The sequence below is a fragment of the Palaemon carinicauda genome, chromosome 1, assembly GCF_036898095.1.
Source record: "Palaemon carinicauda isolate YSFRI2023 chromosome 1, ASM3689809v2, whole genome shotgun sequence".
NCBI classification, from domain to species: domain Eukaryota; kingdom Metazoa; phylum Arthropoda; class Malacostraca; order Decapoda; family Palaemonidae; genus Palaemon; species Palaemon carinicauda.
This window is the reverse complement of record NC_090725.1, coordinates 252,852,638-252,870,277: the sequence shown is the minus strand read 5'-3', so window position 1 is coordinate 252,870,277 and position 17,640 is coordinate 252,852,638. Positions and strand designations below refer to the sequence as shown.

The 17,640-nt window shown below is 47.4% G+C and overlaps 1 protein-coding gene across 4 annotated transcripts in view; it reads left to right on the top strand.

Annotated features, from left to right (window-relative positions):
- Positions 1-17,640, top strand: part of bchs (WD repeat and FYVE domain containing 3 bchs) — a 748,678-nt gene that overhangs the window by 541,016 nt on the left and 190,022 nt on the right. For all 4 annotated transcript variants that reach the window (XM_068389148.1, XM_068389155.1, XM_068389143.1 and 1 more), the window contains one exon: positions 386-613. In XM_068389148.1, coding sequence (XP_068245249.1) covers positions 386-613 — 228 coding nt within the window. The remainder of the gene's footprint in view (positions 1-385; positions 614-17,640) is intronic.

Genomic DNA, 17,640 nt, shown 5'->3' with positions numbered 1-17,640 from the left:
AAAATTTAAAAATTCAATCATTTTACAGATAAAAGTCGATTAAACTAAGCTTCTGGAGGTTCATGGAAATAATTATTGTACTTCTAAAAACCTACATTATTTTCAAAATTCTAAATTTTGATTGCCTTAGTATTGGTAACTTGACAGAGATTCTTAAAACCTATAAGTTTTACAATTTTGAATGTCGAAAATTTGTAGCTATGCAATTGGATATATCATGATCTTTTAAGCCTTCTTGGGCATAGTTTTATTATCTGTTCTTAATCTTCATTTATGGCATTTTAGGTAATTTTACTGTAACTGATTTAATGACTAAGATTTAATTAATGCTGTGTAAGAATGTTTTCAAAACAACATTTTATTTACTGACTAAATTTATTTTCAGGTGGTTAAAGTTTATGAAATCATCAAACGTCAGTGGGTCCAGAAGAAGTGTCTTTATGGTCATAATGATGCCATTACATGTTTGGCTGCCAGCAGTGCATATGGATTACTAGTGTCTGGATCTCGAGACCGAACAGCAATTATATGGGATTTGGCACGACTGGTTTATGTGCGACAACTCATTTCACATGAAGCACCTGTTGCTGCGTTAGCCATAAATGAACAGACTGTGAGTTTCTTTAAAAACTTAAAATATTTGGTAATGCATATAGTATTTTTTTAATTGAACAGACTGTTTCTTTGAAAACTTAAAATATCTGGTAATACATTTTGTATTTTCTGAATTTATGCTATTTCCATAAATCTTATCTTCAACTCATAAGCTATTAACTAAAGAAGCACTATCTTCATGACCTCATTCATTAAAAACAAAATGAAGAAATTTTGCTATCTATGCCCTCCCATTCTCTCCTCAAATACAGGATGTTCAGGCACTAATCCTACATCAATTGCCAATTGAGAGCAGAGGCGAGTTGTGTCTGATACAGTAAGATAACTACCACCAGGAAAAAGATAACCCATTTAACTAAAGTCTCCTCTCTCTCTCCCTCTCTCTCTCTCTCTCTCTCTCTCTCTCTCTCTCTCTCTCTCTCTCTCTCTCTCTCTCTCTCTCTCTCTCTCTCTCTCTTTTTTCTACATACCAGAAAAAGAAAGTGAAATTTATAGATCTTGGGATACTTTCTATGATAAAGAGAAAATCATACAGAAAAGATGAAATACACTTTAATGAAGAAGGCAAGAGACTACACGGGAACCAAAATACATTTGCATATACAGTATATATATATATATATATATATATATATATATATGTATATATATATATATATATATATATATATGTATATATATATATGTGTATATATATATATATATATAATATATATATATATATATATATATATATATATAAATAATGTATGTATATATAAATATATATATATATATATATATATATATATAGATATATATACAGTATATATATATATATATTTATATATATATAAATATATATGCGTAGATATATATATATATATATATATATATAAATATATATGCATAGATATAATATATATATATATATATATATATATATATATATATATATATATATAAATATATATGTATATATATATATATATATATACATATATATAAATATATATACATACATATGTATATATAACACACACACACACACCCATATATATATATATATATATATATATATATATATATATATATATATATATACTGTATATATATATATATATATATATATATATATATATATATACTCACACACATATATTGTATATATATATATATATATATATATATATATATATATATATATATATATATATATAAATAAATATGTGTGTGTGTGTGTGTATGTATGTATGTGTATAATACATATATATATATATATATATATATATATATATATATATATATATATATATATATATATCGTCGTCGGCGGCGCCCACTCGTGTCCGAGTATTGGGTTCTGTCGTTAGCCATCAGCCTCCTAGCTATGGGGTGGGTGCTTATACAAACGACAGAATGCCAGTAGCTGGGTATATTGTTTTGGGTGGTCGTGGCTTTGCAACGGCCACGCACACACACTTGGCCCACACCGTTTTCACCGCGGCTCAAGACATATGAGACAGGCGGCTTCTCCGATGTTGGTTGCATCGGGCTGCCGGGTTCTTGTTATGTCAAGGCCCGCCTTGTTGCCTGCCCGACAGGCATTGCCCTCTTCCGCCGGCGCTGGAAAGCTCCGCCGTTGTGGTCTTGTTTGGTTTGATTTTGGAGTTTTCCTTCTCCTAGCCTTTGCCTATCTTAAATAAAGGAGAGGCCTATAGGGGGGTCCAGTCTTGGTCTGGTCTCTCAGAACTGGCCTTAGCGGTATGGTTGAGCCTGCCAGGGTGGATAAACTACCCCACCGCCATTGCCCAGCCCATCATTGAGACACTCAAGCCCCTCTACTGCAGCAAAGTGCTGGACCATCAGAGGGGTACTTCCTTCTACTTCCAGTAGAAGGAGACACGCCCTTGACGAAAATCCAAATTGGAGGCAGCAACAGCCGAATCCCCAGGCCTCCACAAGACAGCTCACACCATTGCCATATTACAGAAATGAACTAGATCGGTATATATATATATATATATATATATATATATATATATATATATATATATATTTATAAATTTATACCAGATTTTGAGCGAAGCGAAAAATCTATTTTTGGGTGAGATAGCCATGTCGTCCTGATGGAAGGTTCCTTTAGTAGCTTCCTAAGGGTATATATAACTAGTGGATATTCCCAGAGAATTAAACTAAAGGTTTCCAGAATTTTAACTTCTGGCGTGAGTACCCTTAAGGTTGTCCTTTAGGATATCGCATAATAACTGGGAACGTATTCTTGACACGCCACATAGCTATATGCACCCCACATAGCGTTTACGCTTCGATGGGGGAATTAGTGGCAAGATATGGGAGGAGCCGTTACAAAGTTCTCCTCCTCCGTTACTGTTATGGGTACTCGGATGACGTCATATGCGACGGGAGGGGCCTGCTAAGGCTTTATAGAGAACAAAGGGTGGGTCCATCAGGACGACTTGGCTATCTCACCCAAAAATAGTTTTTTCGCTTCGCTCAAAATCCGTTATTTGGGCTCAGGCCATGTCGTCCTGATGGAAGTGTACCAGAGCATTAATGTATCGTGGATTTTTCCCCTCAGTAGTGCCTTCGACTTCTAGACAATATTCCTTTGGTCTAATGATCCAAGAGACCTGTGACATTACCGGTATATGTCACTTCAGTTGAGCATGTACTTTGTTACTGCTTCCTGCCCCCCAGCAGGGATGAGTCCTATTGACTTATGGAAGGTCTCGAAGTTGCATGATAAATGGAACTCACCCAGCATCAAGAAGTACCTGCCAGTCCCAAAGCAAGGTAATAGGTAAGGTAAGTATAACGTGTTGGAACAAATTACCTTAGGTTAGATGAGTTTGTTTAAGCGTAAGAACGATAGAAATCTATTGTTCAATCATCTTCTACAGAATAGAGGTATAGTAAAACTCTCAAACAGATTTTTATTACAATGTTAGGGCGAAATAAGACGCACGAAAACAGTAAATTCATTTATTAGCAATAAATGAGAATTAGCTTACATAAAGATTAATGTAAATTTGTAATTAGAATGTAAATAGGTTACATAGACTTGGAACATTAGCAGAAATGCTTGTGGTATCTGAAAAGGAAAAACTTGCCATCACACATGTAAATTCCGTAGGAATTGTAATGTCTTTCTGAAAATGTCTTAGATACACTTCATGTTTGAAAACACGTGGCACAAGTGTTTAGTCTAAGTGACTTCACCTTAGTATTAAACAGTCCGTAGTGTCACCATGGTGGCACGAATTTCACTATGTTGCACACTAGTGTCAACACAGTCACCCTTAGAGTTAGAGTCCCAAATAACTCACTGTTCTTCGTAGCACTAAGCAGCAGGCATTAGCACACTACCTGCAGCTACCACAAAGTGTTTAACTTCTTGCACCTGATTCGCATAGTGTTTAAAGAACACCCTCGATGACTTCCATCCTGTGAACGAGCAAAGACTCTTGAAGTCCATCGACTGGAAGAAATTCAAGGAAGAGGTGACTTTCCTAGGATCATGACCTGCGGGTGTACTGTCAGGATCCGCTCTGCGAATGAAGTAGGTGATCTTCGCCCTTAGTTGTTTAAGTGACAAGTCGGAACCCGATGTTTCTCCTTTAAAGAGCTGTTCTTCGAAGATAGACCTTTACACTCTCCACTGAACACAGAGAGATATCTTCCTTCAGAGGGCAGATTCTCCAGGGACTCCACCTCTTAGTGGGTAGCTCATTCTTGGCGAGAAACATTGGGTCAGGAAAGAGGGTGAGTTCACCTGTTTCTGCAAATTGGATCTGGCCTGCTTCCCTTGATAATGCCACAATTTCACTGACTCTAGCCCCCGAGGCTAGAGCAAACAAGAAAATCACTTTCTGAGTCAAATCTTTCAGAGGGCAAGTTTCATTGCCCAAGCCTGAGGCAAAATGTAGCACCTTGTTGAGAGACCAGGAGATAGGTCTCGGAGGGGCTGCAGGCCTGAGTCTAGCACATGCCTTTGGCAGCTTGTAGAAGATTTCACTGGACAAGTCTATTTGGAAAGCGTATATTAAGGGTCTTGTCAGGGCCGATTTACATGTGGAAATCGTGTTGGCCGCTAAGCCTTGTCCATGAAAGTGAATGAAGAAGGACAAACCGAAATCCATTGATATTTCCTTAGGATTTATCGCCTTGACTAAGGTCATCCATTTCTTCCAAGATGACTCATATTGCCTTCTAGTAGATTTTGTTTTATATTCCTCTAAGAAGTCTATGCTTTTCTTCGAGATCCCAAACTTCTTCTTGACGGTTAGGGAGAGAAAATCATGAGGTGAAGGTCTCAGGTTTCCTGTGATGAAGCGAAGACAGTCGACTTCTGAACTTGTTAGGATACAACTGGGTCCGGCAGGGGAATTAGCTTGGGTTGTAACTCCAGGATCAGTGGGAACCAGTTGCTCCGGGGCCACTTGGGAGCCACTAGGGCTGCTATTCCTTGGAAGGATCTCAGCTTGGTTAGGACTTTTAGCTGAAGGTTGGGTGGAGGGAACAGGTAAATCTTGGTTCATCTGTTCCAATCCAGGGACATGGCGTCCACTGCTTCCGCTCGGGGGTCCTCGTATGGGGCCATGTAGCGAGGAAGTTTCTTGTTGTCGCTCGATGCGAAGAGGTCGATCTGCAGTTCCGGGACTTGTTGGGAGATGAAGGAGAATGAGTCGGCGTCTAGGGAGCAGGGAGATGAAGGAGAATGAGTCGGCGTCTAGGGAGCATTCTGACTCTATCAGGGCTGTCCTGGATAGAGCATCCACTGTCACGTTGCGGAATCCTTGAAGGTGAACTGCTGAGAGGTGCCATCTTTTCTTCTCCGCCAGACGGAAGATGGGCAACAACAATTGGTTGAGTTGGGGCGATCTTCAGCCTTGATGATTGAGACATCTGACCACTACGTCGCTGTCCAAGGTCAGTCGGATGTGGACTGAGGGACGTGGGGACAGCCTCTTCAAGGTGAGAAAGACTGCCATGGCCTCCAAGATGTTGATGTGAACCCCTCATCCTTCTAGTGATGCGTCCGTATGGATGACGACCGAGGGTGGAGGTAGCTGCAGAGGTACCGACCTCTTGAGTTTCCTGGCCTCCGACCATGGCTTGAGGAGTGATCGTAGCCGAGTCGGCAGAAGTCTCTTGGGATCTCTTCGAGCGTTTGATGCGTATCTTCTCCAGACTCCCGATGCATCTTTTAGCTGTGCTCTTAGCACTGGGTCTGTCACCGAAGCGAACTGGAGGGAGCCGAGCACCGGTTCCTGTTGTCGTCTTGAAATCCGTTTGGATTTGAGAAGTCTCTTGACAGACCTCACTATTTTCTTTCTCTTCTTTAGCGGAATGGAAAGATGGTGTGACTGGAGGTCCCAATGGATGCCTAGCCATTGGAACTTTAGAGCGGGAGAAAGACGAGACTTTTGGTGTTTATCTTGAAACCCAGATGTTCCAAGAATTGGATCACCTTCTCGGAAGCTTGCAGGCATTCCTCTTCTGATGCTGCCCACACCAGCCAATCGTCCAGTTAAGCCATCACCTGGACGCCTTGTAGGCGTAGTTGTTGAACGATTGTCTCTGCAAGCTTTGTGAAGATCTTTGGGGCTATGTTTAGCCCGAAGGGCATGGCTCTGAAGACGTACTGTCTTCTCTTTGAAGCCTGAATCCTAGGTAGGAGGAGGTCTGGCGATTCATTGGAATGTGCCAGTAGGCGTCCGCCATGTCTATCGAGACTGTGTATGCCTTTCGAGGCAGTAGGGCTCGTATGTGCTGAAGGGTCAGTATCTTGAACTTGTTGTTCACGATGAACTTGTTGAGAGGGGACAAGTCCAGAATGACTCTGAGTTTGTCGGAGTCCTTCTTGGGAACACAGAATAGTCTTCCTTGGAACCTGATGGACTTTGCCCTCTTGATCACCTTTTTGTTCAAGAGTTCTTGGACGTATTCTTCCAGAACGGGGGTGGAATGTCGGAAGAATAGGTGGAAAACTGGTGGTGTTGTTTTCCAGCTCCAGCCTAGTCCGTTCTTGATGATGCTGTGAGCTCAGGGATCATGGGTCCAACGATCCTGGAAAAGGCGGAGTCTTCCTCCCACCGGAAGCATCTCATTGCTTCTGGTTCCGGAGGGCTTACCTCCTCAACTGCTTACTTCCCTGCCTCCTCTCCCTCTGGAGGGACGTCTAGAGGAGTCTCTACCGGTGCCTCTACCTTTGGGACGAAAGGTAGTCGATTGCCTCTCGTAGGCGGGCGTGAAGGCTGGTGACTGAGTCACCACCGGCTGGGGTACCAGTTGGAAGGTTTGTTGGGGCTGTGCCACCAACTGGGGAGCAGCAGCCGCAGGAAGCTGATGTTTAGCCTGGCGAGGCTGTGACCTTGGTCTCTTGGACTTCTTCTTCGGTTGGGGGCCCTCATCCGGAGAAGATATCCGCTTCGATGACATGCCCCAATTTTGGAGAAGGTTCCTGTTCTCCGTGGCGGCCTTGTCAACGATCTCCTTAACCAAGTCGTTGGGGAAGAGATCTTTTCCCCAAATGTTAGAGGAAATCTGCTTCCTTGATTCGTGTTTGACTGTGGCTGACGCAAACACGAACTCTCTGCAGGCCCTCCGTGCTCTGACGAAGCTATAGAAGTCCTTCGTCAGGGTTGCTAGGTGGGTCTTGGCTAAGACCATGAAGACACTTGGGGTCCTGTGTTCCCCAGCCATTGTCTCCATTATCACTTGGAGGGAAAGCGAGGCAGCCAGCCTCTCTTTCGTATCCTGCTCCCGACGAAGGAGATACTCAGAGAGCTTGGGGAGGTTCTCACTGAACTGATGTCCAGCGATGTCGGCCTCCAACTTTCCCACAGAGAAAGTTAACTGGATGTCCTTCCAGTTCTTGTCGTCGGGGGGTAAGGCGAGGGAGAGGGGCCTACATTCTTCCAATGTAGGGCAGGGTTTCCCTTCCTCCATCGCCTTAAGCACTGCCAGGAGAGACTTCTCCGCGAAGGGGAAGACCATGGTGCTTGGAGCAAGAAAGGACGGGTGTTTCTTGCTAAGGGCTGGCACCTTAGAGTTGGTGTAGTCCTTGCCCTTCAAGCAGCCGGCTAGCAGGGATTGAGCCTTTGCATGGTCAAACACGATGACCTCCTTCGGCTCAGTTTCTTCCTTAGAAATAGGTTCTGATTTGAGGCGATATAAAGCAGTCTGGGTACGCCTCAAAGCTAGGCCAGAATTCCACCTTTTCAAGGGGGACGGCGCCTAGCTTGTCATTGATTACGATTTTACCGCTTGTGATGGGCATGTACTCAGCATGCCTCCACGGGTTGGTCACGGAGCAGGTAGGAAGGTCCTTGACGTTCAGACTCCTCTGAGGCTCGCGTTGCTTCGTCAAGCGAAGGATTTCTTTCTTGAAATCCTCATCCCTCTTGCGGAACCTCTCCTCGAGGATCGCCATCATGGCCTGAAAGTTGTCCATGGGATCGTCCATTCTTGTGGGCATAGGAGTGGACGATGTAGAGGGGACTGGTTCCGAGATGACTATGGAGGCTACGGAGAGCGCAGCGGTGCCCTCTTCTTCCAAGTCAGGAGCCGTCATAGGTTCCTCTTCTTGAACCTCGGCCATAAGGGTCCTTTAGATGGTGTCCGACACCTCCGACATCCTATCGTCGTCAAGATGGATGTCTTGAAGTGCGTCCGTAACGTCTGGGTCGACCGTCAGTGGACTGGCACTAGATTGGGGAGAGAGAGAAAGCAGTGGAGGAAAGTGGAGGGAAGGACGGCAGCTCACTACCCTAACCTCGCTTTCCTTGAGAAGGACGGTTCAAATGGAAGTAAGAACATATTATGATCAGGCTTCCATCCAGCCTCAGCTCAGCCGTCGGTGGGAAAGGGCTGCGGGTGGCGATCAAAGGGAGGACCGAAGAACGCTCTAAGACAGCAGGGAGGTCTCCCGCCGGCAAATAGACCTGCCGCTATGCTACCCCATAGCAGTATCATGCAAGGGAAGCTGAACGGCTTGGCCCAGCGGCGAAAAGACCGGGCCGACCCCACAACCCATCGCTACTCGGTGAGTTGTAGGAGGGTGGACAGGGGTGTGATGGCTAGGCCATCACCAAAGGACAGAGGGGGGTGGGGGAAAGGGTCCTGTGTAGGGGTGTAGGGGTTGGTGTGAGCCTTCCCCATCACCTTAATAGGGGATTCTGTTTCAGTACCAGCACCACCCCAGGTATAGGGAGAGTTCATTCTCCAGCCTAGGGTGGGTTAGTACAGTAAGGGAACAGTATTGACAGGCCGTCCCAAACTATAAAGAAACAAAATCCCTAAGCCTGCTGAACCTAGGTTAGGGAATGAATATCTCCTCACCCAGAGTAGGCAAGCGCAGGACAAGTCGCTAGGCCACAGGGAGGAAGGGTCTCGCAACCCTTCCAGGTGTGGTCTAGGGCGGGGGGGGGGGGGCAGAGCCTCCCCCCCCCCCCTTTTCCATCCAGCGGGGACCAATAGGAGAGTTCATTCACCTATTTGGGTAGCTGGGGGCAAACGACAGGTACTCTGAGGTTCTGACCCGAACTCAAAGCTCATGTACTATGGCTCTGGGAAGGGAAAGAAAATCCTAGCGTAACCTTACCAGAATCACAATTCAGGAAAGGAGGGCTAGGATGTAGCCTAGGCTACCTCAGAGCGGGGGGAGAGATTACCTCATATGTAAAGGTAACCGGGGAGGTGCGAAAGTATACTAAAGCCCCTAAGCTGTTAGGTTAGGGGCAGGGGAATCGACTACCTTAATCATCAAGACCCCTTGTATACTCTCTAGAAGGAGGAAAAACCCATGTGCAATCACTGAATCTTATGTGTGTAATTGCCTAATATCTTCATTTAGTTAAAATAACACCAGGAACATAAAACAGATTTTGAGCGAAGCGAAAAATCTATTTTTGGGTGAGATGGCCATAACGTCCTGATGGAAGGTTCCTTTAGTAGCTTCCCAAGGGTATATATGACTACAGTGATATTCCCAGAGAATCAAACCAAAGGTTTCACAGAATTCTAACTTCTGGCGCGAGTACCCTTAAGATTACTCTCAAGGGTATCGTATATAATCAGGGGACGTATTCTTGACACGCCACATGCCAATCTGCACCCTGAATAGCCTTTACGCTTCGAGGGGGATACGTGGCAGAATTAGAAGGGTAGCTGCAATATAGGTTACCCGGGTTCCCCTACTGCTATAGTATCACAACCGTGCCAACTCCCTCTGGCGGTCATTCCTTGTAGCGTTGAGCATGGTGCTATAGATACAGTAGTTCAGGGAGGGAAACCGTGAAGATCTTTTCATAGAAAAGAAGGGTGGGTCCATCAGGACGTCATGGCCATCTCACCCAAAAATAGATTTTTCGCTTCGCTCAAAATCCGTTTCTTGGGCTCAAGCCATGACGTCCTGATGGAAGCATACCAGAGAATTAATGTATCTGTGGATTTTCATCAGTGCCTTAACCTTGGGACAATATTTCTATGGCCAAAAGGGCCAATTGAGACAAATGACGTTACCGTTATCCATCATTATCACTAAGCATAACAATGTTATTGCTTCCTGCCCCCTGCAGGGAAGAGTCATTTTTAGACGTTAGAAAAGGGGCCTCAAGGTAGCATATATTGTATGAACAAACATAAGTATACACTGAGAATACAAACGGTCTCAAGGCTTGTATATATTGTGGAACCAATATCAGTGTCCTCATCCGTTGTTTGTAAGCATACAATGATATGAGAAATACTTACATGAGTAAGTCAAGGAACTCTGGCATCTTAGACATGCAATTGTTGGGCGAATTAGGATGCAACTGCATTTTAATAGACATTTATTCCTAATAAATGACTACATGCTAAATGAATGTAGCATGATAGGGAAATTATACAAGCGACATACACAGAAATTAATGTTCCTTTTTTGGGCTCAACCCATGGCGTCCTGATGGAAGGTTCCTTTTTGGTAGCTTCCTTGGGTATATAACTACTAAGATATTCCCAGAGAATTTAACCACAGGTTATCACAGAATTCTAACTTCTGGAGCGAGTATCCTAAAGGTTTCCCTTTAAGACATCGTATATCAACAGGGGACGCATGTATTAACGCGCCACATAGCTATCTGCACCCCATACAGAGTTAACACTTCGATATGGAGGGACAGAGAATAGCTGGGGAGCTGTTCCACAGCTAATCTCGTCCGTGGCTACTTTTGGTACTCGAGACGTAAACAAACGGGCGCCATTGCTAAATGACGTCACGTCCGTCCTCATCCTTCATTTAGTAGCTCGCCTTACTAGTCGGACTTTTCCCTGTGTGATCTTTATCGCCTTGCATCTTAGCCATGTCTCTACCCTCGGCCTCGCCTTCTTCTGGAAAGTTGAGTACAAGGTTCCAGTATTGTTTAAATAAGCTCTGACCGTAAAGTAACTTTTACTTTTCGAGATATTTGATGTTTTGTGGCAGAGCTGTGCCTCGACCGGACCGGCCATTTTATGGCGTCGCTGTTGTTTTACATGCCTTATTTAGATAGCCTCAACAGCGTTTTCCGGCCTCATTAACTAATCGATACTATTAGTTATTTAGTCTTCATAGCTAGGAACTTTTATATCGTGTTTTGACGCTTTATTATCGGTCATCAACTGACCCCATACCAGTTGGCTAGTATAGCCCTAGGCCAGAGCGCCTATATCAGTGTTCATGCATGATATTTGTCAGTGATCCTAGGTTTATTTATGAAGATAGTGGCATTATTTTACAATACTATCGACTGCGATGCAAGTGTTTTCGCCTTCAGGGACCATATAAGGGACAGGTTAGATAGTGTGTCTTTCTAACCTAACCTACAAGTAGGACCCCTATATGCTTCCTTCATCCCCTGCCTTAGGGCATCCCCTCTGTGTAGCCTTGCTCCCCCTACCACGTAAGGGGATCAAGCTCATATCAGAGTATTTTATCGCTTCTCTGTCCTCCCTAAGGGAATGATCCCCCCTTAGGGTTGCGTCCGAGAATGAGGAACGGCTAGTCCTTCCTCTATTGCTGGGGCTAGGTCTCCGACCTTCCCTGCAATAGCAATACGTCTTCCATCCTTCCTAGTTCAGGGTGTAACATCCCTGCTCTAGGTTAGGTTTTGGAGGGGTTAGTTCTGTACCTTGCTGAAACGATACCCATGCACCGTTTTCAGACAGGCTGCCTTACCTTAGGCTAGGGAGTGTCCTCCCTTCCTTGGTGGCCGCTCTGGTACAGAACCTCCTCCACAGAAGACCCTTCTCTTCTCCCCTCCCCACCTATCTCTTGTACGGCCTAGCCTATACTTAGGTTAGTCTATACCCATCTGTCCCCTGTCCTACAACTCCTCCTTAGGGTGGAGTGATAGGGCTACCTTGAGCTCCTGTGTGCAGTCCGCTCTGGTACTTATACCCTTCATAGTGTCCTATGGGGTTAACCACTGGATGCATTCTGTCTACAGGGGTTCTCCCCCCTCTTGGGTGTTCCCTGCCCTCCCTTGGGCTCCCTTAGCTCCCGGTCCTCTGCGGCCCCTGCTTCTGGGTGATAGGGCTAGCCTCTATCATGGGTACACCCACTCAGGTGGGATACCTTGGGGTCCGTGGCCGGACCCCTACATCCCCCCCCCCCCCTTTCTGTCTCTTTCACTATCCTGGTGCCGGTCCCTTGCCGCCTCTACTGTCGGTGATACCCACCTCCTACCTTGGTGACTTACCCCTTGCCCTCTGGGCCGTCAGTCCTCCGTGTGCCGGGGGACTGCCGCCTGCCGCCGGCGCCTAGCCGATGGCCTTCCCTCTTTCCTCATAGCTTCAGTCGTCCGTCCACCGGCCGGCCCCCGGAGTGCCGGCATCCGCTGCCGGCAGTCCGGTTCTGCTATAACCATCCTTGTTCCTGTCACCAATCCGGCAACTTCCGGCTGCCGGAGCCGCCGCTCCCCGCCGGCGTGCCGCCGCTGTGCCGGCGGCCGCCACCCTGGTATTACTCTTGACTTCTATATTGTCTTCCCTAATGCCAGAACTCTGCTGGAGCGGCCTCCGGCGTACCGGCGGTCTGCCGGAGCCTTCCGGAGGCGTCAAGGCGACTTGCACCCCCTTCTACTAGCTATCATCTTGTTGATAGCCCTACATCGCAACCAGATGGTTTGATTACATAATGGATAGGTATTGCCTTACCGTTCCATTAGTAACCATGCTGTCTTCTTGCATATCACAGATTTCCAGCATGTTACGTGTATCTTAGCACGGCCGGTTACCGGAAACCGTTACCCTATGGGATCTTCTACGTTCCCAATCCTTGGGTCTGAGTGGCCTCAGTCCCAGTTCTATATCCTTGGCAATCCCCACTAGAATTCCCACTGCCTTCACGGCATGCTATGCTGAATTCTACCCTGTGTCCTCGGTCACAACAAATTGCCTACGGATAAGGTTACGGTAACCGGCCGGGCGGGTTACACGGAGGATGTGTCTATCTCCTTCTTTTCCGCCCACTCTCTGAACGTCACAGTATTTCTACCACTGAATATTAGGTTAAAGATTAATCACTTAATACTTAACCTTAAAATAGAAGTCATCTTTATGACTCCCCCATACTCATGTCCTCTTTCTCTTACAGGAGGAGTACGTGAAGTGCGACCATGGCTTCTGTGGAGTGAAGCGCCCGCACTTTTATGGGCACACGGCGTGTAGGACTCACGCCCCTTGTGCAAACAAAAAAGGTGATCTGAAGTTCTGGGACCCACTGAACTGTACGGTCTACCAGGAACGCCTGGTCGAGGCGTTCAATAACCCTCCCTCAGCGGAGGTTAGGGACGCTTCTCGAGAGAAGCTACGCAAATGGGTGCGTGGCTTCCAGAAGAACGCCACTGGACCGTACCTTGCCACCGAAGACTGGAGGGCCTTACTGTTCCCAAAGGCATCCCCAGACTCTATGGTCCCCAAGGATCAGATCCCCACCGTCCAGATCACGGTGGAACCCGATGTTGTCATGGCTCAGTCCATGCACGAGTGTCGCCTGGATACCGACAACGCGGAATGTATGTCGGAAGTGTCGGAGACAACGGAGAGGAACCTCATGGCCGAAGAATTGGACTATGAGTAGGACCAAGTGGAATACGCTGGGTCGGAGCAAGAGGTCGCTCCGCCTTCCACCACCACCCCAACTCCTACACCGACGGAAGTATCACTCCCGTCTACCTCCGCCACCCCGGACCCCATCCCAACCAGCGCCCAGGAGATGTTTCGGACGCTCGAAGCCATCATGGACAAGAAACTCCGTGAGACACACGAATACATCAGGACCATGGGAAGTTCCAAGGAGCCGAAAAGGAATTCGGTTAAGGACCTCCCTGCATGCTCGCACGCCAACCCCTGGAGGTATGCCGAGCATATGCCGATCGCAACGGGCAGGATCTTCATCAGTGAGAAGGTCGGCTTGGTTGTCCTGGAAGAAGTGGAATTCTTCCCAAGTTTTGAGGCTTACCCGGACTGTTACGTCCGGCTTCGATCCAAACCTGCCTCTAAAGAAGAGACCGAACCTAAGGAGGTGATAGTGTTCGATCTCCCGAAGGCCCAGGCTATGATGGCCAACACCCTTAAAAGTAGGGGTTTTACCTGCTCAAAGCTTCCGGCGTTGAGCAAGAAGCACCCTACCTACGTCGCACCTGATGATGCGATCCTCCCCTTCATGGAAAAGGCCTTCGCAGCGGTACACAGGGCAGTGGAAGAAGGGAAACCTTGCCCTGCACTGGAGGAGTGCAGACCCTTCTCCCTGGTCACTCCCCCCGATGCTCGACACTGGAAGGATGTCCAACATACCTTCGTGGTGGGAAAACTAGATCCTGACGTTGCTGGACGTCAGTTTAACGGAGACCTCCCGAAACTTAATGACCACCTCCTTCGTCGGGAACAAGATACGAAAGAAAGGCTTGCCGCATCCATGTCCCTCCAGATCCAGCGTGACGTCATGGCCGGTGACACTAGAGTCCCCGACCACTACATGGTGCTCGCCAAGACGCATCTGGCGACTGTAGTCAAGGACTTACACAGCTTCATGAAGGCTCGGAGAGCCTGTCGTGAATTCGTGTTCTCAAGTGCCACAGTGAGATACGAACCCCGGAGGCTGATTTCCTCCAACATCTGGGGTAAGCACCTCTTTCCCTCTGATCTGGTGAAAGAGATTACCGACAAGGCCGCCACGGAGAACAGGAACCTTCTTCACAAGTGGGGGATGTCGAAGAAAAGGAAATCCTCTCAGGACGACGGCCCTCAACCTAAGAGGAGATCCTCCAAGCCGAAACCCCAACAACGTCATCAGAGACGGCAGTTTCCGGGACCCGCTACTCCCCAAGTGGCTGCTCAGCCACAACAGACCTTTCAGCTGGTCACCCAACCGGTCTTGCCCCAATCACCGGTTTTCACCCCTGCCTTTGAGCAACAGACTACCTTTCGTCCCAAAGGTTGAGGCTCAAGCAGAGGTGCAGGCAAGAGACGCATCTCGCCGTCCCTCCAGAGGCAGAGGAGGAAAGGGAGCTAGCAGCCGAGGTGGTACACCCTCGGGACACCAGAAGCAATGAAGTGCTTCCGGTGGGAGGAAGACTCCGCCAATTCCAGGATCGTCGGACCTTCGATCCCTGGGCACACAGCATCGTCGACAAGGGTCTAGGCTGGAGTTGGACTCAACCACCCCCAACCTTCCAGCAATTCTTCCAACAATCTCCCCCCCCTTCTGGAAGAATATGTCCTAGATCTCTTGAACAAGAAGGTGATTAGGAGGGTAAAGTCAACCAGGTTCCAAGGGAAACTGTTTTGCGTCCCCAAGAAGGACTCCGACAAGCTCAGAGTCATTCTAGACTTATCCCCCCTCAACAAGTTCATAGCGAACAACAAGTTCAAGATGCTGACTCTTCATCAGATAAGGACCCCTCTGCCTCAGGGTTCCTACACGGTCTCCATAGACCTGGCGGATGCCTATTGGTACATTCCAATGAACCACAACGCTTCCTCCTACCTAGGATTTCGACTCCAAAGGGAAAAGCTACGCCTTCAGGGCCAAGCCCTTCGGCCTCAACGTGGCCCCTCGGATCTTCACAAAGCTGGCAGATGCCATCGTTCAACAGCTGCGCCTCCGAGACGTCCAGGTGATGGCCTACCTCGACGACTGGCTAGCCTGGGCTCCATCGCCCGAGGATTGTTTAAAATCCTGCAACAAAGTCACCCAGTTCCTAGAACACCTGGGATTCAAGATAAACGCGAAGAAATCTCGCCTCTCTCCAGCTCAAAGGTTCCAATGGCTAAGAACCCAGTGGAACCTTCAGTCACACCGCCTTTCCATCCCCCAGAAGAAAAGGAAGGAAATAGCAGGGTCTGTCAAGCGACTGCTGAAATCCAAACGGATCTCAAGACGTCAGCAGGAACGAGTTCTAGGCTCGCTACAGTTCGCCTCAGTGACAAACCCAGTGCTACGTGCACAGCTAAAGGATGCCGCGGGAGTCTGGAGACGTTCCGCATCCATCGCTCGAAGAGACCTCAAGAGACGGCTCCCAAACAGACTTCGGCTGCTCCTCAAGCCGTGGTCGGAAGCAAAGGCCCTGAAAAGGTCCATTCCTCTTTAACACCCACCTCCATCACTCAACATCCACACGGATGCTTCGCTGGAGGGTTGGGGAGGTCACTCCCACCAAAAATAGGCTCAAGGCACATGGTCTCCCCTATTCAAGACGTTTCACATCAACATCTTGGAGGCCATGGCAGTCCTTCTAACGCTGAAGAAATTCTCCCCGCCTCCCTCGATCCATATTCGTCTATCCCTAGACAACTTGGTGGTAGTTCGATGTCTCAATCGCCAAGGCTCAAGATCGCCCCAGATAATCAGGTGCTTCTGACAATCTTCCGTCTGGCAGAGAAGAAGAAATGGCACCTGTCTGCAGTTCACCTACAAGGATCCCGCAACGTGACGGCGGACGCTCTATCCCGGACAAGTCCGATAGAGTCGGAATGGTCTCTAGACGCAAGACCATTCTCCTTCATCTCTCACCAAGTCCCAGAACTTCAGACCGATCTCTTCGCAACGAGCGACAATAATCAACTTCCTCGATATGTAGCCCCGTCCGAGGACCCCAAGGCAGAAGCAGTGGACGCCATGTCACTGGACTGGAACAGATGGTCCAAGATCTACCTGTTCCCTCCCACCAACCTTCTGCTGAAAGTCCTCTCCAAGCTGAGAACCTTCAAAGGGACAGCGGCCCTAGTGGCTCCCAAGTGGCCCCGGAGCAATTGGTACCCCCTGGTCCTAGAGCTGCAGCCCACGCTGATCCCTCTCCCGGGCCCAGTACTCTCCCAGCAAGTACAGAAGTCGACTGTCTTCGCTTCATCATCAAAAATCAAGGACCTTCATCTCATGATTTTCTCTCCCTAGCCACGAAGAAAAGGTTTGGGATCTTGAAGAAAAGTCTAGACTTCCTCAAGGAATACAAGACCGAATCCACACGACGGCAATACTAATCATCCTGGAGAAAATGGGTCTCATTCGTCAAGGCAAAAATCCTACGGAAATCACCATTGATTTTTGCATGTCCTTCTTTATTCACCTTCACGGACAGGGCTTGGCAGCCAACACGATTTCTACTTGCAAATCGGCCTTGACTAGACCACTAATGTATGCCTTCCAGATTGATCTGTCCAACGACATCTTCAATAAACTCCATTTTGCCTCCAACTTGGACAATGATTCGTGCCCTCTCAAGGATCTGACTCAGAAAGTTATCTTTCTTTTTGCTCTTGCTTCAGGAGCCCGAGTCAGCGAAATAGTGGCATTATCAAGGGACGAGGGCCACATCCTGTTTACAGATTCAGGTGACCTTACCCTCTTCCCGGATCCGACGTTTCTCACCAAAAACGAATTACCCACCAAAAGATGGGGCCCTTGGAGAATATGCCCCCTGAAAGAAGATGCCTCTCTATGTCCAGTAGAGAGCCTCAAGGTCTATCTTCATAGAACTTCGGACTTTGGTGGAGGCCAAC